The sequence below is a fragment of the Anopheles coluzzii genome, chromosome 3 (genome assembly GCF_943734685.1).
Source record: "Anopheles coluzzii chromosome 3, AcolN3, whole genome shotgun sequence".
Lineage (NCBI taxonomy): Eukaryota > Metazoa > Arthropoda > Insecta > Diptera > Culicidae > Anopheles > Anopheles coluzzii.
This window is the reverse complement of record NC_064671.1, coordinates 6,111,579-6,133,370: the sequence shown is the minus strand read 5'-3', so window position 1 is coordinate 6,133,370 and position 21,792 is coordinate 6,111,579. Positions and strand designations below refer to the sequence as shown.

The following is a 21,792-nucleotide window of genomic DNA, read 5'->3' as shown; positions in this document are numbered from 1 at the left end:
CAACCATTATTGAACAGAGAGTCGTTGAGATGTTGATTGCATACAAAGTCCTTAGTAACCATCTTCTCCCCTGCTGACAATCTCGATAGAAATCGAACCCAATAGACAATCTAGCCACCTTGATACACCAACCCGACGTATCGAAGAGAGCTGACCCAAGTGAGTTGATATATCAGGTGGGCTTATCCAGTGCAATTTGACGTCTATAAACGAAAATAGGAAGAAAACATGGTTTGACAGTTAGATCCACAACAAACTGGATCCTTTGATGATTTTGCTATGGACTAACTCCTAACTCTATCCAAAATTTTCATAATTTTACTCGATATTTGAAATCAATCGGTGCCTAATAAGCCCACCTGATGTATACACTCACTTTGGAGCTGACGCTTTCCAAAAGAGTCTTCAATAGGTAACACTCCACGGAACGATTATTTGATTGCGAATCTTTCCCCTTCTTCCGTCAAAACAAGATTCGCGAACAGTTTTGCGTTTCGATGACACGATTCTTCTGTGGATTCGAAAATGGCGATTTTATGAACGTATACACATTACACTAAAAACCTTTATACGAGTGTTCTCCCATGCGCAGAGATCCCAAAAATAAGTTGAAATACCAAAATACACAGTTTTCTTCGCACCTGTCAAATGATTACAAGCAAAGATTCGTGCCAACCAGCCTGCGATAGATGGCAACAATTGCACGAATAAGATTCGCTGAACTCTGCACGCTTTTTCGTTGCCATGGGAAACGGTGATTTTGACAGGAGTTTTCCAGCAGAAATTGTTCCGTCGAAACGCGGCTGAATGTCTTCCATCATTTCCAGGCATTGGGGATACCTCCATTGTACTCCTCCAACTCGTACAAAAAAAAGTCGCGAACGACACGACCATATTGATTAACGATTGAAGGAATGGGTTACATCATTTAGCAGAAAGGGGTGTTGCCTGCCCTGCTAGAACTAAGTGTTTCTAGAATGGTTGGCCTAAGCCTCAAATCTTCTAGAATTTGTATTGCAGTAAGCGTCCATCTTTAGTAGGTCAGTGATTTTTTTATGCCCAATTGGTAACGCCTCAACACTATCAACCCGGCCTTGATTTGCTTCCGTGAGTTGTTGGCAGCCCTTCCAGCGAGTTCTTGAAGTGTCTTTGTCGTTTGAACGGTACAAGCAGGCTTCAAGCTGCTTCATTTCCACTGAGGGAGATGTGCGTCAAGTTAGTTCAGAAAACAGAAAACAATCACATTACACCATAATCAATGGGTGCAATCTATCACAATCATTCATCTCACCTTCCTATCTCGCCCTGTTTAACGACTTTCACTACCAGACTATTACAACGTTTACGTTTTATTATTAATGCACGTCAAACCGAACAGCATACGGGCAATGAGTTGCCAGTGACATTGCGATTGTAAAACTGCATTGGTTGATTAATTTGAATTGTGGGAAAAGGAATCCGCAAAACAAAGGGGAAAAACTGGTCGAAACTGCACCGATCCGACTCGACTTCCCAGAACACGCACACACACGGGGACTCGGGGCTAGGAGAGGAGAACGCAGGGGATGTACGGAAATGGTTTTGCTGATCGATCGATCGATCGCCGATTAATGACGCTGATCGCTGATCGCTGATGATAACGCCCCTAACTAACCAGCTCTAACTGGCCCGGTTCGGTTGCAGCGGACAATAGTTTAATAGCCGGCCACACACACACATAGGCGTGCCGTGTCCCATCGAAACCATAACAATAGTTTGGCGCGCTTTTCCACACTATCACGACGCTTGCTCATCATCATCATCCCCGTCATCAAAATGTGCATGGTCGCGCTATTTGCTATATTGAAACAGTTACAAACAAACAAACAAAAAAAGGATCATTCTACAATTTGTGTTTTTTTTTTTATTTCCCCCTCTTCCAGATCGTCCAAAAAACATCACCGATAAGAGACGAACCCAAACACACACATCGGATGACGCGTAGGAAAGTTCCCAACCATGCATGCACTGATCGCGGGATCTTCCCTATTTTTTTGGGGACGAAACAGATTGTTGGAGCAACGGCAAACAACGGCTAATGATGATGATGATGATGATGATGATGATGATGGCACGCCTTCATGTTGTGCTGGTGCAAGCGGACCAGCTCCAAAAACTGACCCCCCACGGGACGATGTAACGGCCGACGTTGATAAGCGACCAAGAAAGAGCCTGATGATGATGATGATGTTGTGTCTTACTGGTGGTCACACACTGCTGCACTGCTGGAACCCGAGCAGGCCCCGTACGTACGCTCCAGTTAACAGTTACGGCGATAGGGGCTGGCCGCGGTGCCTGAAAATAGAAAAGAAAGAGAGAGGGCGCGCTTCTGCTGGCAACAAGCGCATAAGCGATGTATGATGTATGAACCAATTTCAACAAAACAAAAGATTAACTAACCAACAACGTGGATTGTGGCGACACCGACAATTCGACAGCGACGAGCGCATAAGACGAGGAAGAAAGAACGAAGCAAACAAACGGCATGTGACGTTAATGTTACGAAAACGAAAGATTTATTATTGCCCTTTCCATTATAGTGTTTTTATGCATTCCTTTCTTGCGAACACACTTAGTGCATAAGGTCCGACATGTGCTCTCACTAACATTAACACAAACAACCGAGTTAGATAGCTGCTCCTTCCTGCCGAATGGGGTGGGGGAGTAGTTCGCGCTTGACAAACGATCAAGATATCAAGAGCAAACTATAGCAACACACTTGCATGCGTTTCGAGAGGATCGCGCACTGTCGTCAGGGGGCAATCCTGTGATCACAATGTAATATTTGGTAGCCTACTACTATTACTACTACACTGCAACTACTACTACTACTGCTACTACTACTACTTGCGTAAATATACATACATACATACATATCTAAAGAGAGTGAGAGAGTGCGTTATATCGACTCGTTTTACTGACTACGGGTTGGGGAGGGTTTTCTGGCGAAAGAAACGTTCGGGGTTCGTCGTCTAGACTCACTAATTAGCTCGGTACGTGTCCCTCCACGAACGCACGCAACACCCGGATCTGTTCCTGCACCGACAGGCGCGATGTACCGCCCACCACCGTGTACTGCTCCACGCTGTTCTCGTAGTTCCAGATGCGGCTGATCGTTTCGTCAAAGTGGGGACTAATTTCCTGCAGATCCTCCAGCGTCAGCTTGTTAATTGGGATCTTTACCTTTTCCGAGTGGGCGACTACCTCGCCGGAGATGTGGTGTGCCTCCCGGAAGGGAATGCCACGGCGCACCAGATAGTAGGCCTAGTTTCGAACAGAGAGAGAGAGCGAGAGAAAGAGATGCCCGGTTAGCAGTTGTTTTGAGAAAAAAAAGGTAGAGTGCGCTCCCCTTTCCGTCCTACTTACCATATCGGTCGCGAGCATCTCGTACCCGAGCGAGCTGAGACAACGATCCTCGTCCACCCGCATCGTCTGAATGATGCCACCGATCAGCACCAGACACATCTGCATCTGGTCGTACACCGCGAACATGCCGCTCTTGTCGCACTGCAGATCCTTGTTGTACGTGGACGGCAGCCCCTTGAGCGTCATCAGGATGGCACAGTGCTGTCCAAACACCGGGCCAGTAATGCCGCGGATCAGCTCCAAGCTGTCCGGGTTGCGCTTCTGCGGCATCAAGCTGCTGCCCGTCGTGTACTCCTCCGACAGCTCGATAAAGTTGTACTCCTTGGTCGCGTACAGGATCAGATCCTCCGCCAGCCGGCTCATGTGGACGGCGACCAGCGTGCAGAGGAAGTTAAACTCCACCACAAAGTCCCGATCGCTCACCACGTTCATGCTGTTCGGGGACACGCCGTCGAAGCCGAGATCGGCCGCCAGCTTGTGGCGGTTGATGTTGAACGGATTGCCGGCCAGCGCCCCGCTGCCCAGCGGCAGCACGTTCATCCGGCGCCCGAACTCATCGAACCGGTCGAAGTCTTCCTTGAAGTAGAACGCGTAGCTCAGCAGCCAGTGGCTGAAGCGGACCGGCTGGGCCCGCTGCATGTGCGTGTAGCCCGGCATCAGCACGTCGATGTGCCGGTCGGCCGCCTCGTTGATGGCGCCGACCAGCTCCACCAGCAGGCGCTGCAGGTCGGCGATCGCATTGCGCATCCACAGCTTCATGTCCACCACGACCTGCTCGTTGCGGCTGCGGCCCGTGTGCAGCTTGCCCGCGATCTGCGGCCCAATGATCTCGAACAGCCGGCGCTCGTTCACCGTGTGGACGTCTTCGTCGCGCGGCAGCAGCTTGATCGTGCCCTTGCTCCACTCGTCCCGTATCGCGTCCAGCCCGTACACGATCACCTTAAACTCGCTCTGCGTCAGCAGGCCCGCCTCGGCCAGACTCTTCGCGTACGCGATCGATCCGTCGATGTCCTCCGAGTACAGCCGCTTGTCCACGGTGAGCGAGTTGTTCACCTTCGACAGGACGTGGTCGGTTGCTTTGGAGTAGCGGCCGCCCCACAGCTTGAACGGCGTCGGCAGCTGCTGCTCGCCGGCCGACACGATGCGATTATTGCGATTACTCATTCTGTGTGGCAGAGACACGCGCGACGTTTTGCGATTTTACGTTTTGCACTTCACTTAGCTGCTGGAACCGATTTGCACCGTTTTCACTCCCAGGCCGGGGTACAGCACAGAGCCACTGAGCTTCTAAAACGTTGGTGTGCTTGCGAGCGCCCTTAAATACCCGCCCATGGTCCAGTGGGGCCCCTGGCGTGGGGACCGTTCGCTGATTACGTGCCTACAGGGGTCAGCCAGCCGAACGTGCGGGTTATCAGCAGCCAGCCAGTCAGTCGCAGGCTCCGGGGATCCGGCTGCGGCATCAAGGGGGCTGTGTGCGTCCGAACAGATGGCATCGTGTCGGGACTTTGGGCGTGTTGCGACTTTGAACTTGAACGAATCAGCGCAGTTGCGATGACTTTCCGCCCGCCCGTTCGAGGGGCTGCTGGCAAAACTATGTGACATTTTTTTCTTCCTTCTGCTTCTTCTCCTCCACACACTCATACTTTCGACGTTGTGCACGGTCCCCAAAACGGTGTGTGCTATTGCGCCGCCAGTTCGCGACAGTTCGTTGTCCTGTTCTGTGCCCGTGGGCTTACTAAGTGTGTGTCTCTCCTACGATTGGGCTATTTCCGTCCCATTCTCGGTAGACGAAGCGGGTCACCTTTATCAGCTTCTTCTTGCCAATGCATGCTTCCCCTTCTCACGTCCAGCGTCATTGTACATCGCAAAAATAGATCAACGATTTGTTTTGTTCATTTCCGTTCTTTGCTTCAACATCATTGTGTAGCAGGCCCCCGGGCCCGCCGTTGGTTGTCATGGAGATGTCAGCAATACATAAAACCAAAACCACCCGCCGTGTGACGGGGTGCGAGATAAGCTGAAAATGAAGAGAGAGAGAGAGAGAGAGAGAGAGAGAGAGAGAGGTGAAAGAGATAGCATTAGTTTCATAATTCACCGGAGAAGAGATGGCGTAATATACGCATCATCGGGGCAGGACTTGGCAGCGGGTTATTACGCTGAACGTGTCGTGCGCGTCTGGATTTGCGCATGGTTTGCGAGTGGTTTGCGAGTGTTTAGTTAACTGGAGCAATTCAAACTGTTTCAACAAGCACCTACCCAACTTCACAGAACTCGAGCCACTTTCGGGAAACGGACGACTCCCCCCCCCCCTCGATGTATGGCGTGAGACTACGAAGCTGACACACCATGGCATACTTTGTGCAACAGTCTCGCACGTTTCATTTCTCGGGACGATGCTGGTTTCCCTGGTTTTGAACACTTATTGCTCGTCATTGCCCTTTCGCTGAAAGTGTCACCTTTGGGATGCGTCTTCTTTAATCCTGTGTCCAATATATTTATGAACTTCCATTTGAAAACTTAATCTTAGAGAACCTGGACATTCAAACCGCGCTTAGAGAGTATTCGCTATAGGACATCCCTCTTGAAAAGACTATCAGTAGTCCAATGTCGAAGAACCGGAACAGTTGGCTACTATTGTTAGTCGGGACAGATGGCCTACTATTTTTGTATCCGGAATCTATTGCTAGTCGCTCAGTCAGCTTATAGTCGCTAATAGTGTAACTGCAGAGTTCTCAATGACCTCAGAGTGAGCAGACGGCGGAACTGCTGCAGTAACACAGAATATATTTAGCTAACAACTGGACCTAAGCTCCAACCTGCACACAGAATTATGCAAAGCAACGTGCTACAGACGGTCAAAAATCCCAACGGGATTGACATGGTTTCTTAAGAAGCTATCAATATGCCGCCAGTCATGGAAAGATGATGCTACGGCAATGCCGTCCAACTGTACGATCGACGTTAACATATCCAGCAAGACGTGTAGTTGGCACTTTCTCATTCCGAAGCTCGTAAAACGCGACTAAATTCGTATCGGGAACGGTACCTTTCCACAGTCCAGCATCTAACTGAAACCCAGAGTTTTGCATTTGCACAAGTGTTGAACCGCCAGACAACACCGGCAGTCGGCGTAGAGACTATTGCTGTACATGTATGTACATTACACGCTGTATGTATGATAAGCGATGTGGTTTCGTTCTCTAAAATTGATGTTATACTATTATGTGGGTCAGTGTATAATGTCCCAACGTTAGACCTCTGCACACCTTGGCTCAAACAAATCTTTTCTGTATTTATGTATAACAATTACTCAATAAATTGCTAACAAAATAAAATGTTTTTTTTTTCGGGTTGTTTTTTTTTGTAAAACGAAAAATAACAAAATAAAGTTGTGAAATTATGTCCTCTCTGGATGTATACCAAAGGTGTAATGGATCTCTAACCGTGCGGCCAGACGAGGTGAAATATACAGCGAAATGAACTATTTGACGAGCGAAATATTTGACAGGTAAAGCTAAAGGGTTGGGGGAGATACAACATCCGTTTTCAAAAATCACTTAAAAAGAGTATCTTCTTAAGTGGAACATTCACATATGGGAAGAAATGATGAAATGTTGACTGAAAATTAACGAAATACTTGAAATCGATATTTTTAATCGATTTAGTTGCGATTTTGTACACGTTATTTGTTTACATTGCACATCAGCTGGTTGCTGTGATGCGTTATTTGACAGATATTTCACCTGTCAAATAGTTAATTTCGCTGTATATTTCACCTCGTCTGGCCTTGCGGTAAAAAAAAACCCCACACGTCCCAAAGTTTGAGAAGCAAAGGCAAGAGCTACTTTGATTTGGGCTGATTTGTAGATTTGTAGATATTTAACCAAACCAGAATGACCGTGTTTATGTGGCATAACGTTCTCAGTTCGTCATTCGATCGCAGTTAGCCATACTTTCCTATTGGCTTTGCTGGCACGACTGTAAAAACATGCTCGTCGTGGGTTCAAGTCTAGAATGGACCGTACCCCCGTACCATGGACTAACTATCCGGCTGCATTGTTCTGAATAAGTCTTCGAAAGCCTTTATAGGCCGGCATGTCCACGGAGAACGTTACGCCAAGTAGTAGAAGAATAAGAAGCCATTCACCAACAATTTTCGTAGATAATGTTTGTGTCATGTAGCAAAGGTGCTGTATAATTATATCTTTTAATATGTTTTACCTCCAAATAATTTTACCGGTCCAAAGAACCTTAAAACATCGTTCGTTCGTTTACACTACGACTACCCTGCCACCCTCCATCCATTTGAAGTGTGTGAGGTTCGTCTTCTTCTATGTAGTGGTAGAGAAACAGACGCATCTACTACCACACCGAAGATGCCGACTAAAAACTGGCAATATGAGACGGGCCCAAAATTGAACGAGAATCTGCACACCCCGTTCCAGCGGTATGGTTCATGTTTGATCAGGTGATCCACTAGATATCTGTAGCGGGCGACCCCTGTCATTTCCGTTGCCTTCCATCATCCTCACCATCGAGTAGATTCGCATGAAGGTCTAAGATATTGAGTTTGCCTCAGGATACGCTTGGCACCCCCGCCCCCTCCAGCACAGCTGAATCTGCACAGTACCAGGCGTGTGGGATGGACTATAAATGGACCACGCCATCATCGAAATCGATCAAACGTAGCAGCAAATCTGCAACATGAGGGCGTTCTGCTTTGCTTTGACGATTCTCTGCGCCGTCCAGGTAGGCTACCACTGGCAGACCACTGGGTCCGCGGTGATATACACGCACTCACAGCCACTCACACGTATCTTCCTTCCAACGCGTCTCTTTTCAGAGCATTCTGGCGTACCCGCGGCCAGACTTTGCCATCAATGGAGTAGTGTCGGGCTCGGCTACGGTGAAAACAGCTGCGGTCGGACTCAGCCAGGACATCGCAGACGCTGGTAAAGGAACCGTGAATCTCACCTCCGGTTACACAGTGCTGTCGAACCTCAGCACCTCTCTGCAATTCATCGGCGATGAGATCGTCCGAGTCGCTGCCCCCCTGGCCTCGCAGCTGACCAATCTGTCCACTGATAATTCTAATCAGATCGAGACAACGTACGCTGCTATTAATACCTCAATTATTCAATTCGACGCATTGATTAGTGGAGGATTAAACACCACGATCACCGATATCAACAACACAGCGGGTACGGACTACATTGTGAAGCAGTTTGCCGATGCGTTCAAGAACACGAAACTGACGCTGGCCGAGCTGATTAAGGCAGTCGATCAACTTAAATCGGATGTGGGTAAGGCCAGGAAAGCAGCAGGTACCACCAACCCCATCCCGTCTGCCATCATTCGGGCGAACATTCCGGCCAAAACCGTCAACAACGTGATCACAGCGATCCGCAACTTGCGTGCCCGCGTTCCGCTCATCACGTACGTCATTGACAGCTCGCTGGATAATCTGCATTTGGTGGATCTGTTCATTATCGCGTTGCAGAAGGAAGTTGTGGATGGTGCCGCTAGATATCCACTGTCGTACCAAGCATTCCAATCGAACCTGGGCGTGGAATCAGCCAGCGTCAATACGCAGTTCATCACCGGTTACGGTTCAAATGTCTCCGCGATCATTTCCGGCATCAACACTGATCTGCAAAATAATACAGCGTACACCTCGGGTCTGCAAACGAACATCAATAGCTTGGCTACCGCCTACGGGTCGATCGACACAGAAGCTGGCAAGATTGCCACTGCATTTAACAATTACTCAACGAACGTACCGAACCTGATCGGCAACCTCTCGAACGAGCTCGCCACCAGCCTGTGCAATCCGCTTAAAATGGTTTCCAAGGTGCAGATTGCCAACGCTGGCTATTCGGACTTCTGCTTCAGCAAGTACTCGCCGCGTGTGTTCTCGCAAGTTCAACTCACCATCGACGCGTTCGACGTGTGCTTCGAGAAGGAGTTGGCCCGCCTGATGAACCTTTCGCCGGTGGTCCAGCGAATTGCCACCCAGATTTCCTACAACACTGCCGATCTTCTCAGCAACCTGAATGTGTGCCTCGCAATCGTCGACCCGACTGCCGAGGGTGCATGCTTCACGACGGTAAGTTGCAGCAGCTGATTTATCACAATGCGCCTCAAATCCACTCAACCCAACTGACACAACTCACTCGTTTCAGATCGCTCCGTACTATGCAGTGCTGGCCACGAAAGTCACAGCTCATACAGCGACGGCCATCAATCTGGTGAATGCTGAAACCAAAGCCAGCTACAACCGTCTCGGTGCCTGTCTCTACTCATCGCTCTCAGTGACGACCGCGAGTGCGACAGACATTTCTAACGAGGCTGCGAGCTGTCTGGATGTCGGACCTCAATGATAGCATTTCTTCTCTAAACACTACACTCTAAACATACAATACGATGGTTCAATCAGTGCAAATATAGTTGAAAGGTAACGTGCGCCCAACCAATTGCTTTAATGCATTTCGATACGGATGACATGTGACTAGTAACAGATTCTAGGGTAGAATGGTCATGTCGTTGTCATTTCAGACAGGGACTTAACTTTAGTCTGGTTTGGTGGCTTGATCTTTCTACCGATTGCCTTGCTTCGGGGTGTACTGCATGACGTGTATGATGCTAATGCCTGTTAGTACTATTACCTGCTAAAACCAGTGCACGACGAATACTTGTAATTTGCGAAAGAAAAAAAAACTGTTCTGAGAACCAAACTACAGGTGTGACAGAACCCCATGATTTACACAGCCTGCAAAACACCAAGCGAACACTGCGTCAGCGTTGGAGTGGGTCACATTGTCCTTTGCACGTTGCTGTTGGCAGGTTGTGATAGGCAAGTTGATCCTACCTTGCACGTCTCTCTTTTACCTCAATCTTGTATGTTCTGCAAAGCTAGTGAACTTGTCGTTGGAATATGAATACGTACCGACTGTGTGAATTTGTACCGAATCGGTATTGATTGGTTTGATTGATTTCGATCTAAACTAACACAAATCGCAATGGGTCTGCTTCCAAGGTTCAAGACATCAATCTCCTATGCATATGACCGATGTTTCTTTCTGTCAAAGCTATTGAGGTTTGACTATTGATGTGCACTATAGAGGTGCCATCCTGTCCTCCATGTTGTGCCATGCCAGACGCAAGAAGCGTGGCTCGCCTAATGCCAGAAACTGACGTTTAGAACAAATTGACTAACTAAACGTTTAGAACAAATTGACAGAAAGCCATGGGACAATTTTAACAGTTAAATTAAACATTGTTTATGGTCGTTGCTACCACTTTTCCTCGTTAACTATTAGCCGTTTGTTTGTAAACACTTTTTCATGAAACTGTCCAAGCGAGCTGAAAATGGCAACCTAGCAACGGGCTTTGCATCGAGCTTTTAACCTCCTTAACAAATTCTGTCCAAAATCAAACAATTTGACATCTCGGTAGGCCGTCGCGCTTAGATTGGTGTTGCTGATGTTCTTCATATTCAGATTGGCAATAACGGTCTACGCGGTCATGCCGCCCCTGTACAGGCTTTAAAGGCCGCAGTGCAACGGGGAAAAAAACGACGGCTTAAATACAAAGCGCAAAGTAACGCTCTTTTTTTTTTCGGTCGACCCATATCGGTGCATCCGTAGGCGAGCGAAATCCAAACGAAGTTACTGCTGTTAGTTCGTTTTTGCAATGTAAACCAACAATTTAACCCAAATTTATACTAAGTTTTACACGGTCTTACGGAGCTTTTTTCTGGTCTATGTGGCAGCGGCCTGAGAGACTACTTTTCGAATACCACGCAGCTGGATAGTCACAGCCCTGCTACGAGGGGGAGCGCGGTCCATATGAAGTTTGAACCCAGGCCTGGCATGTTTGTATGTGTTGACGACTGTATTACGGGACCTGGCCTCAAGTGCATATGCTGCAGTTACTGATATTTTTCTTTTGGCTTCAACGACCGTTGTCGGTCAAGGCCTGCCTGTACCCACTAGTAGACTGGGCTTGGTTTTCAGTGTCTTATTGATCCTCCCAAGGCAGGATCCTGCTATCAGTGTGCTTGCAAAATTCCACAACTCGGTTGCAACACTCCATTGTATGATTGCAAACCTCCACAGAATGCTTGTGCGTTTCCACTACCCGATTGAAACATTCTCTTAACCGGTTGAACTATTCCATTATATGACCTGTATTGTGCGTTAAAAGCACTGCTGAGCAGTCGGTATTGAATATATTCACAGAAAAATTACTCTCCTATGTTCGACTCAGTTGTAGGAAACACTTGTCAAATGATGTTTGTTGTGTTTCCATAGTGGTTAAGAGGCATATATCTACATACATGATAAATGCAAATGGAAATAGTACACCGTTTTTATCACAGAATAGAAAATAGAAAAATACACTGAAAAACTTATTGTAATGTAGTTTTCTTCAGCTAAGATTTGCTCTAGTTGGAGAGGACCATTTTTTCTGTAAACCAACACTGTACGCCGCAGATACACAACATTTAGATGTTGAATCACTTTACAAAGCTTTTTGGGTAGAATGCGCTTGTTTTAACCCGTGTTTTCACGATGGTTTCCTACAAAGAAGAGAGAGAAAAATCGCAGATTCTGTTCCAAACACGGCGTTATGTTTGATCAGGTGATGGCTCACGGGAATGCCAATACGGAGAGTTTTATGACGGCATAAACATTGCTCCCAAAACACCACCCATGGCAAAAACGCATGGCGCTACCATTTGGTCTGTATTTGCCGACGACTATAAATAGAGAATGCCATCTTCGAAATCGATCAAAAGTAGCAGCAAATCAGCAACATGAGGACGTTCTGCTTTGCTTTGACGATTCTCTGCGCCGTCCAGGTAAGATACAGCGACCTTTCGTTAGTGGTAATATACACGCATACATGTCAAAACACTCACACGCATCATCCTTCCAACGCGTCTCTTTTCAGAGCATTCTGGCGTACCCGCGGCCAGACTTTGCCATCAATGGGCCAGTGGCAACCTCGGTTACGGTGAGAACAGCTGCGAACGAGCTTGGTGCGAAGATCATTAACGCTGGTAATGGTACCGTGGAGCTCACCTCCGGATACACAGAGCTAACGACTCTCAGAACGGCTCTACAATTCATCGGTGATGAGATCGTCCGAGTCGCTGGCCCCCTGGTCCCACAACTGACCAATCTGTCCACTGATAATGTTGGTCCGATCGACACAGTGTACGGTGCTATTAATACCACTATTCTCCAATTCGAAGCATTGATGAGTGGAGGATTAAACGGCACGATCGCCAATATCACCACAGCCACGGGTAATTACACCTACATTGCGAAGCAGTTTCACGATACGTTCAACAATACGAAAACCACGCTGGGCGAGCTGAGGATGGCACTCGAGCAGCTTAGATTGAATGTGACTAAGGCAAAGAGCATGGCCGGTACAGCCAATCCCATACCGCCTGTCATCATTCTAACGTACGTTCCGGCCACAACCGTTAACGCAGTGATCGCACAGATCCGCATCTTGCGTGATCGCGTCTCGACCATGACGTTCGTCATCGACAGCTCGCTTGAAAATCTTAAGTTTGCGGACCGATTCATATTCTCGTTGAAGGATGAAATTGTGCGTAATGCCGATAGATATCCACTGTCATACCAAGCGTTCCAAATCAACCTCGGAGTGGAACAAAGCAAAGTTTATTCAATATTAGCAACCGGTCCCGGGTGCACCATCAATTTCAACATTAGCATTCAAAACGAGCTAGAAGCTAACCAACAGTACACGGACAATCTGGCACCGAAGCTCAATAACCTGTATGTTGCCTACGAGGCGATTGCTACTGAAGCTGATAAAACGAACACATCATTCGCTGCGTACTCTGGGAAGGTGCCGACGCTGATCGGCAACCGTACCACCGAGCTCGCCTTAAGCCTCTGCCCCTCGCTTCGAACGGTATTGCAGGTGCAGATTGCGAACGCTGGCTATTCGGACTTCTGCTTCAGCAAGTACTCGTCGATTGTGTTGTCGCAAGCTGCACTCACCATCGACGCGTTCGACGTGTGCTTCGAGAAGGAGTTGCTTCGCCTGATGAACCTCTCAACGATTATCGAGCGCATGCTCAAGCAACTTTCGTTCAACACTGCCGATCTTCTCAGTAATCTGCAGGTGTGCCTTAGAATCGCCGACCCGACTGCCGAGGGTGCATGCTACACAAAGGTAAGTTTCACAATGCGCCTGAAATCCACTCAACCCAACTGACACAATTCGTTTCAGATCGCTCCGTACTATGCAGTGCTGGCCGCGAAAGTCACAGCCCATACAACGACGGCCACCAAGCTGGTGGATGCCGAAACCAGGGCCAGCCTCAACCGTCTCGGTGCCTGTCTCTACTCATCGCTCTCAGTGACGGCTGTGAGTGCGGAAGAGATTTCTGCGGAGGCTTCGAAGTGTCTGGATGTCGGACCTCAATGATAGCATTTCTTCTCTAAACACTACACTCTAAACATACAATACGAAGGTTCAATCATTGGAAATATAGTGCAATGATGACGTAAGTAAACAAAAACAAATAAATCACACTGGTGCAGTAGCCGTGCGTTTAGACATTTCGTGACAATTTTACGCCGAAAAGACGAGAAAAAGAAGCCATAATCAACAGTATTGAAACATTTTACGCATACAGGAAATAAGTCTCAGTGTGAATGCTTGAATTCACGAGCTTCAATGTCAAGCATTTAGCTAATTTTTGGTCTTCTAATTTGAGAAGGTTCCGCAAAAAAAGATCCTCTTTTTGAGTGCTTCCAACCCTGTAGCTAAACCTGTAAGATATTTTACCTGTGAAATATATTTCACCCTGTGTACGGTTAGAGAATTTGAGTTGTTGTATCGCGTACGCAGCTTGGAGAATTACATTTCCTTTCATTTCATTTCATTTGGTAAATTTGTCTGCCTATTGGCTAGACAAAGTTGTTTATAATCTAACTTAAACTATGATTACATTACATAATCGGCCAGAGCATGGAATCCGATCGCCGCGACACTCAATCTCAACTCATTTGCACTCATTTCACAGCCGCTTTGGGTTAAAAATTGGCTCACGTCCCCAAAGCCGCTTTCAAGAAGAGTTGAAAGAGAGATAGTCAGCTAGAACTAGCGAGTGATCGGAGTCACTAGATCTGAATGACTCTGATGAAATGTAGAAATAGATTGAAAAAGTTTTAGGATTCAGTAATGTTACGGATACTAATGCTAATAACGGATCACTCATGCCGATTCGTCTGGGCACGGATAGTGGAGGCCGATATCGCAACAAAACGGGAAGGAACATACAAGTTGATAGAGGAAAGGAGAGGAGGGATTTCGACTTTGACGAGAAGAACTATTCGGTTAATGAAGACATTAAGATTGAAGAGACATAAAATGTATCGAATATGACGGAACCGTCAAAATGTTCATCTTAAAGAAACAATTAATCTTGGAGAGACTACAACTGCTAGAGATTTCACTGTACAGGCGTGCCCCGAGTTACGACCCTCTCGTGTTACGATGATTCGCAGATATGACGAATTTGATTTTGACAGTTAAAAGTTGTAATTGACAAGAAATTGATGTATTTTTTTTTTTTTTGAATTTCTAGGCTGACCGTTATACACACATTTCCGAAAACTACCCGATCTTGAATATCTATATTGTGTACGGCTTTTGGAATATAATTATTACATTATCGAACATTATTTTAAATAAAATACACGATATCATAGATTTCAACTCTTCAACTTCGGTTATAAACTTTATATTCATAGATATTCGATATACGGCTTTTTCGACTTACGCCTTGCTTTGGGGCAGTTTTTCGGTCCCAAATACAGTCGTATCTCGGGGGATACCTGTATATGTATATATGTATGCAACGTGAGCCTGTACGGTGGGCGATCAATAGTCGATGAATTCGATTGTAATCGAATGCGGCTTCACATTTTACTGCCCGACGCTATTTGACGGTATGTTTAGGTTCACGGTAACCTTTGGACTTTGTCCCGTTGCATTTTACCCCACGCACAGGAGCATTTAGCTTAAACCAAATACAAATCGTTCCAAAATTGATTTGTTTAGCAAATGATATCTTCTTCTATTTGACGTAAGCGTCCTACTAGGACATGCCAGCCTATAAAGGCTTGACTAAGGCGTGACTTTATTCACTACCACGCATCGCGATAATCAGTCCTTGCTACGAGGGGATGGCCCCTAACAGATTACTACATTGCACCTTAAAGAACCATATTAATTGATAAAATCAACAATACGGTTTTCTAGCTAGCAGATTTTATTGATTTTTTTTTCTTTAAGTAGTGCGTATAACCCTATGAAGGCCTATTTCATAGCATCAGGTCGATGTGGAAAGATCCTAATGCAATGCAGTTCCTGAATGATTATCGAATCAATTCGACTCAGCTTTTGCTCAAAATATAGTATTTGCACATTCCCGCTTAATTCTCACACCTACCTTCATTTAACTGCATCGATCCCCATCCCACGGCATCCGATACGGTGGCCGGGCATTTGCTGCACAGGACGAATAATACATCTTATCATTGGTGAGATTATTCGATTTCAACACGGTACACACTTTTACTGGAATTATGATAGGCCACTGGCACCACTTTATCCTACTTTCCATGTTCACAGTCACAGATCGATTGATCGACCATTCGATTAAAGCGAGCATTGCTCAGGCATGACCGGTTTCCAAATTCATACGATTACTGTATTTACTTTATCTGGTGGCCCGTGCACAGAGCAGACTCCGTTCCCAGAAATTTAACAACGCCTGGTGACCATATTGCAGGCAAACGGGATTTACATCCTGTACAAACAGGGTTCCATTGTACAAATATTGAATAATCGGAAGCTGGAGCTGTTCACCAATCCGTACATGTTCTAAGAAATGACCCATATGGGATCCATTTGGTGCCTGTGTCAACGGCAAGTTTTCAAAGAATTTAGATTTATTTGTTTTACCCAACGAAACCTCTGGCAAGTACATGTGCATTCATTCTGCTCATTCACATCGTGCTGACATGGCTAAATCGCTAGTCACTTCCAACGGGTATACGATACCGTAGTACAGGGGAACATTCTTTCCATTGTAGTCTCACTACAAACCCAGATACCGACGTATACTTCGCTACCGTTAGGATGCTTTTCTGGGCATACGGATCGCTTCATATTTTGTGTGTGTTTTGTGGATATGCACAGTTTCCTGGAAGTTTGTGAAGTCTGTTGCCCTAACTCCGTTACTCTTTATATCCACCATGGGTAGAACGAATAAACTTAACATTACGAATATACTGCTAAGCCTAGCCAGTGGATACTTCACATTAATCACATTGATCATCAATATCAAAATACAATCTTTTGAGCAACTAGTTATAAACTCACGTCGGTACTAGCCGTAGAGTTGTTTGGTGGTTTGGTTTTCATGCGGGTTTGACTACAGGTGGGTTCTTAGCTCTTATTTTAGTAGCAATGAAGGATACAAATGTCTATGGAGATTGGTATATAAAAAGCTAGGGTTGATAAGAAATTTGTATGAGTTGATAAATAATACTGCAAGCTACCCTAGCTGAAAATTAGTTAAAGTACACTGGATGGACCGGCCTGTAGTAATTTATGGACCTCAAACTTGATATAAACCTTTCTAATGAGTACATGTTCCAAATAAGACCAGTGCATCGGCAAAACTCTCATAGTGCGTTATCGAGATGAAGTACAAATACTTCAGATATGATTCTTAGACACTATGATCATTTGAATATCAACCATAAAAGACGACTTACTGGCTAAAATGAACCTAAGCAGTAAGTGGTTTGTAGACGACATTAACAATGGATGCATTTAAAAATCTCCTTTCAGCTTTATATAACCTTCTTTAGGCCAACGAATGATCAATAGTTAGCAACAACATATTTGTTTAGATATTTTGCATGTTTCCTAAACCACTAATAATGAGTTCGGTAAATAAATAAATTGAATAATAAATAAATAAATAAATAAATAAATAAATCAATACATGAATGAATTTATCGGATGAATGGTCAAAAGGATAAATACAACAATTTTGAACGCATGAGTCAAGTCCCACATTTCCATTTTTCCCGTTTGCATCTGACACGCTTGCTCTGCGGCAGCTTAGTCTAACTTCTAGATATGCACTCTTGTCATAGACCAAACCACAGAGGATCCATATTGTTTAGAATTTCACCAAAAATATGCCCTTTTAGTGCCTACCGTGATAGGTATGCTGGCCATTGGTACCGTGAAGCTTAGTCTCTTGAAGAAATATAACACAAAACAGAACAGAGCTAATAGCATCGCAGTGCCGGACGCACAGACAGATGTTGCCAACGAGCAAGACTGACGACCAATGAGTGCGAATGAGCTTGATAAGCTTGAATCCCAAACCATCCCCAATGGATGGTTCGAAAAATCTGCACAAACTCTTCAACTAGTAACACAGTTCTGTTTGTTCAGGTGATATTTTACCACAAACATACACATATGCACACACATATCTATGGCTGAATTATTCATGGTTCGTGGCCTGTGATGGTAGCAGGGTTTGTCTACGACTATAAATGGACCACGCCATGATCGAAATCGATCAAACGTAGCAGCAAATCTGCAACATGAGGGCGTTCTGCTTTGCTTTGACGATTCTCTGCGCCGTCCAGGTAGGCTACCACTGGCAGGCCACTGGGTCCGCGGTGATATACACGCACCCACAGCCACTCACACGTATCTTCCTTCCAACGCGTCTCTTTTCAGAGCATTCTGGCGTACCCGCGGCCAGACTTTGCCATCAATGGGGTAGTGTCGGGCTCGGCTACGGTGAAAACAGCTGCGATCGATCTCGGCGTGGACATTGCAGACGCTGGTAAAGGAACCGTGAATCTCACCTCCGGTTACACAGTGCTGTCGAACCTCAGCACCTCTCTGCAATTCATTGGTGATGAGATCGTCCGAGTCGCTGCCCCCCTGGCCTCGCAGCTGACCAATCTGTCCACTGATAATTCTAATACGATCGAGACAACGTACGCTGCTATTAATACCTCAATTATTCAATTCGACGCATTGATTAGTGGAGGATTGAACACCACGATCGCCAATATCAACAACACAGCGGGTACGGGCTACATTGTGAAGCAGTTTGCCGATGCATTCAAGAACACGAAACTGACGCTGGCCGAGCTGATTAAAGCAGTCGATCAACTTAAATCGGATGTGGGTAAGGCCAGGAAAGCAGCAGGTACCACCAACCCCATCCCGTCTGCCATCATTCGGGCGAACATTCCGGCCAAAACCGTCAACAACGTGATCACAGCGATCCGCAACTTGCGTGCTCGCATTCCGCTCATCACGTACGTCATCGACAGCTCGCTGGATAATCTGCATTTGGTGGATCTGTTCATCATCGCGCTGAAGGATGAGGTTGTGCGAAGTGTTAGTCTTTACCAAACCTCATACCAAGCATTCCAATCGAACCTTGGCGTGGAATCAGACATCGTTTATACACAGTTTGTGACCAATGTCGGTGGAACTGTCTCGTCGATCATTAGCAGCATCCAGAGTAATTTGAATAATAATACTGGGTACCCGAATCTGCACATCGAAAGCTTAGGCAATGCCATAAACTCTGTCAAGCCAACCGCTAGTGCTATCAACACCACATTTAACAATTACTCAACGAACGTACCGAACCTGATCACCAACCTTACAACCAGTCTTTCCTCAAGCCTGTGCAACTCGCTTCAAACAGTTTCAAAGGTGCAGATTGCCAACGCTGGCTATTCGGACTTCTGCTTCAGCAAGTACTCGCCCCGTGTTTTCTCGCAAGTTCAACTCACCATCGACGCGTTCGACGTGTGCTTCGAGAAGGAGTTGGCCCGCCTGATGAACCTCTCAACGATTCTTCTGCGCATTGCCACCCAGATTTCCTACAACACTGCCGATCTCTTCAGCAACCTGCAGGTGTGCCTCGCAATCATCGACCCGACTGCCGAGGGTGCATGCTACACAAAGGTAAGTTGCAGAAGCTGTTCTATCACAATGCGCCTGAAATCCACTCAACTCAACTGACACAACTCACTCGTTTCAGATCGCTCCGTACTATGCAGTGCTGGCCACGAAAGTCACAGCCCATACAACGACGGCCATCAATCTGGTGAATGCTGAAACCAAAGCCAGCTACAACCGTCTCGGTGCCTGTCTCTACTCATCGCTCTCAGTGACAGCTGTGAGTGCGACAGACATTTCTAACGAGGCTACGACGTGTCTGGATGTCGGACCTCAATGATAGCATTGCTTCTCCAAAAACTACACTTTAAACATAAACTATGAAGGTTCAATCAGTGCAAATATAGTTGAAAGGTAACGTGCGCCCAACCAATTGCCTCGACGCGTTTCGATACGGATGACATGGACTTATTGTATGTGTTCCAGTAGAGGTGGGTAAGCTAATGCTCTGTTATTCCAATCAATCCTCAATCTTCATGGTTCGTCGTACCGTGGAAAGTCTCGGTGTTCAAGAAGTATAGCTAGCGGCGCTTTGCACGCGGGTGGCACCGATACGACTACCTTCATTTAAAATGTGTCGTTTCCGGAGGAGTTTAATTGGAGTAGTGCCCAGTCAGACAAATCGGACTTAATTTACCCCTATCTTACCGCTAAATTACTGGTAATTTAAGAGTAATTTAATGGTAAATTAGCAGTCGTTAATTTACCCATTCGAGCAGTTTTGACAGATCCTATTCCTTCCTGTATTTTATTTTTATTTTTTTCGGCCAAATTGTTAATAAATAACACGAAATTTATTATATTACTGTGAAATGGTTATATTCAATCTTTTCCTTAACTTATACACAGGATTACAATGTATTTTTTTTTAGTAAACTCGACTTGAACAGCCGCTTCACCCGGAGAAGGTGATGCACAAATAGCACTAACAAACGCAATTTCTCGACTGTTTTTTACATTTAACAGTTTTGAACACACCACCGACGTCTTCTTCCACTAAAAGATCATTAAGACAATACTTTTTGTGTTATTATTTATATCTTTTTACTGCAACAAACGACAACACTTCGTACCGCTAAATTGCTCTTAAATTACTGTTATGACAGACACAAAACTGCTCAAATGGGTAAATTAACAGAAGGCTGTCTGACTGGGTGCTTTTAATTGACATAAAATCATTTGCTTTTGTTACGTAATGTCTGCCCTCTTCGGGACTATACTTCTTCTTCTTTTTTTTTGGCAAAACAACCGTTGCTGGTCAAGGCCTGCCTGTACCCACTGAGGAAGTGAGCTTGGCTTTCTGTGACTTATTGTTACCATACCAGGATAGTCAATCCTACGTATGGGGACACGGACTATTTGGGGCTTGAACCCATGACGGGCATGTTGTTAAGTCGTTCGAGTTGACGACTGTACCACTAGACCGGCCCATGCTTCGGTACTATATTACTCTAAATAAAATGTGCAACATGAGGGCTTCTGTACTGCTTTGACAATCCTCTCCGCCGCAAAGGTAGGCTTCTGAGAGTATCTTTGCCTGTTGATTGCATGCACATATCCTCTGGGCTATCATTTGGATGTACATTCCGGCCAAAACCGTACAAGTATCATGTCATTATGTACGTCATGGGCAACTCGCTAGATAATCTTCTTAGAGTTTTTGCGTAATGTTGGTACATACAAGAATACGATGAATGCCTTCGCAATTAACTTCCTGCAGAATTCTGACACGCTGGCTGAAAAGCTGAAAAGCTTGGAGCTTTTACATCTTCTGGCCAAGACTAGCCCTAACTATCGATCAGGGAAGAACAAGAGCGTATTTGGCAATAAGGCGACACGTGCGGCTTCAGATATCAATTTCTTCGTATGAAAATCATTCGAGACTGCATTATTTTGATGAAACTGATTCAATTTTATAACACTTTACAAAGAAATGATGCTTAAAACACATATTCACGCTTTAGATTGCAAAAATAACAACGTAAAACCCGATTTGTTCATTTGCAACCTACGCACTACGCCCAAAACGACAGTTGTCAACAAAACATTCATGGTATACTGCGATCTTTGGTATACCGATTGTAACGGTACTTTATTCGCTTGCATACGTCCGTCCTCACTCACTGTCGCTCATCTAATCCCTATCTCTCTCTCTCTTTTGATAATTATCGCTCTCATCCTTATCTGCCTGCATCTTATCGTTTGCGCTTATCGTTTCGCACTTAAGGCGAGTTTACACGATGTTCAGTTTGTTTGTCACTTTTTTCAGCTTTTGTCAAAATTTTGCAACCTGGAGCAGCCAGGAAAAAAAGT

At 45.7% G+C, this 21,792-nt stretch overlaps 4 protein-coding genes across 13 annotated transcripts in view; 3 read left to right on the top strand and 1 right to left on the bottom strand.

The window, feature by feature from the left end:
* LOC120958944 (mucin-5AC) overlaps window positions 1-2,925 on the top strand; it is a 59,964-nt gene extending 57,039 nt beyond the window's left edge. For all 6 annotated transcript variants that reach the window (XM_049610624.1, XM_040382033.2, XM_040382035.2 and 3 more), the window contains one exon: window positions 1,923-2,925. In XM_049610624.1, coding sequence (XP_049466581.1) covers window positions 1,923-1,947 — 25 coding nt within the window. In that variant the 3' untranslated portion in view covers window positions 1,948-2,925. The remainder of the gene's footprint in view (window positions 1-1,922) is intronic.
* On the bottom strand, window positions 2,533-4,759 carry LOC120958958 (argininosuccinate lyase). Its single transcript, XM_040382053.2, has 2 exons — window positions 3,406-4,759; window positions 2,533-3,303 (listed from the first exon to the last, which is right to left on the bottom strand). The coding sequence occupies exons 1-2, from the start codon at window positions 4,567-4,569 to the stop codon at window positions 3,025-3,027; spliced, it is 1,443 nt and encodes a 480-aa protein (XP_040237987.2). The 5' UTR covers window positions 4,570-4,759; the 3' UTR covers window positions 2,533-3,024.
* A 2,965-nt stretch (window positions 4,760-7,724) lies between these two features.
* On the top strand, window positions 7,725-19,848 carry LOC120958954 (uncharacterized). 5 transcript variants are annotated; one of them, XM_049610635.1, is made up of 4 exons: window positions 8,045-8,154; window positions 8,249-9,511; window positions 13,681-13,924; window positions 19,806-19,848. In XM_049610635.1, the coding sequence occupies exons 1-3, from the start codon at window positions 8,110-8,112 to the stop codon at window positions 13,876-13,878; spliced, it is 1,506 nt and encodes a 501-aa protein (XP_049466592.1). In that variant the 5' UTR covers window positions 8,045-8,109; the 3' UTR covers window positions 13,879-13,924; window positions 19,806-19,848. The 5 variants fall into 5 exon arrangements, with proteins under 5 accessions (XP_049466593.1, XP_049466592.1, XP_049466591.1 ...); XM_049610636.1 differs by lacking the exons at window positions 8,249-9,511; window positions 19,806-19,848 and adding an exon at window positions 12,361-13,623 and having other exon boundaries at window positions 7,725-8,154; window positions 13,681-13,996; XM_049610634.1 differs by lacking the exon at window positions 19,806-19,848 and having other exon boundaries at window positions 13,681-13,996.
* On the top strand, window positions 18,039-19,759 carry LOC120958959 (uncharacterized). Its single transcript, XM_040382054.2, has 3 exons — window positions 18,039-18,137; window positions 18,232-19,485; window positions 19,562-19,759. The coding sequence occupies exons 1-3, from the start codon at window positions 18,093-18,095 to the stop codon at window positions 19,757-19,759; spliced, it is 1,497 nt and encodes a 498-aa protein (XP_040237988.2). The 5' UTR covers window positions 18,039-18,092.
* Window positions 19,849-21,792: the final 1,944 nt, after the last annotated feature.

Excerpts from the sequence above, each read along its gene's own strand:
- LOC120958958 (XM_040382053.2), bottom strand. The coding sequence starts at position 4,569 with ATGAGTAATCGCAATAATCGCATCGTGTCGGCCGGCGAGCAGCAGCTG. Across the intron at positions 3,304-3,405 it reads AGATGCTCGCGACCGATATG|GCCTACTATCTGGTGCGCCG; the intron begins GTAAGTAGGACG and ends GTTCGAAACTAG.
- LOC120958954 (XM_049610635.1), top strand. The coding sequence starts at position 8,110 with ATGAGGGCGTTCTGCTTTGCTTTGACGATTCTCTGCGCCGTCCAG. Across the intron at positions 8,155-8,248 it reads CGATTCTCTGCGCCGTCCAG|AGCATTCTGGCGTACCCGCG; the intron begins GTAGGCTACCAC and ends GTCTCTTTTCAG. Across the intron at positions 9,512-13,680 it reads AGGGTGCATGCTTCACGACG|ATCGCTCCGTACTATGCAGT; the intron begins GTAAGTTGCAGC and ends AATTCGTTTCAG.
- LOC120958959 (XM_040382054.2), top strand. The coding sequence starts at position 18,093 with ATGAGGGCGTTCTGCTTTGCTTTGACGATTCTCTGCGCCGTCCAG. Across the intron at positions 18,138-18,231 it reads CGATTCTCTGCGCCGTCCAG|AGCATTCTGGCGTACCCGCG; the intron begins GTAGGCTACCAC and ends GTCTCTTTTCAG. Across the intron at positions 19,486-19,561 it reads AGGGTGCATGCTACACAAAG|ATCGCTCCGTACTATGCAGT; the intron begins GTAAGTTGCAGA and ends CACTCGTTTCAG.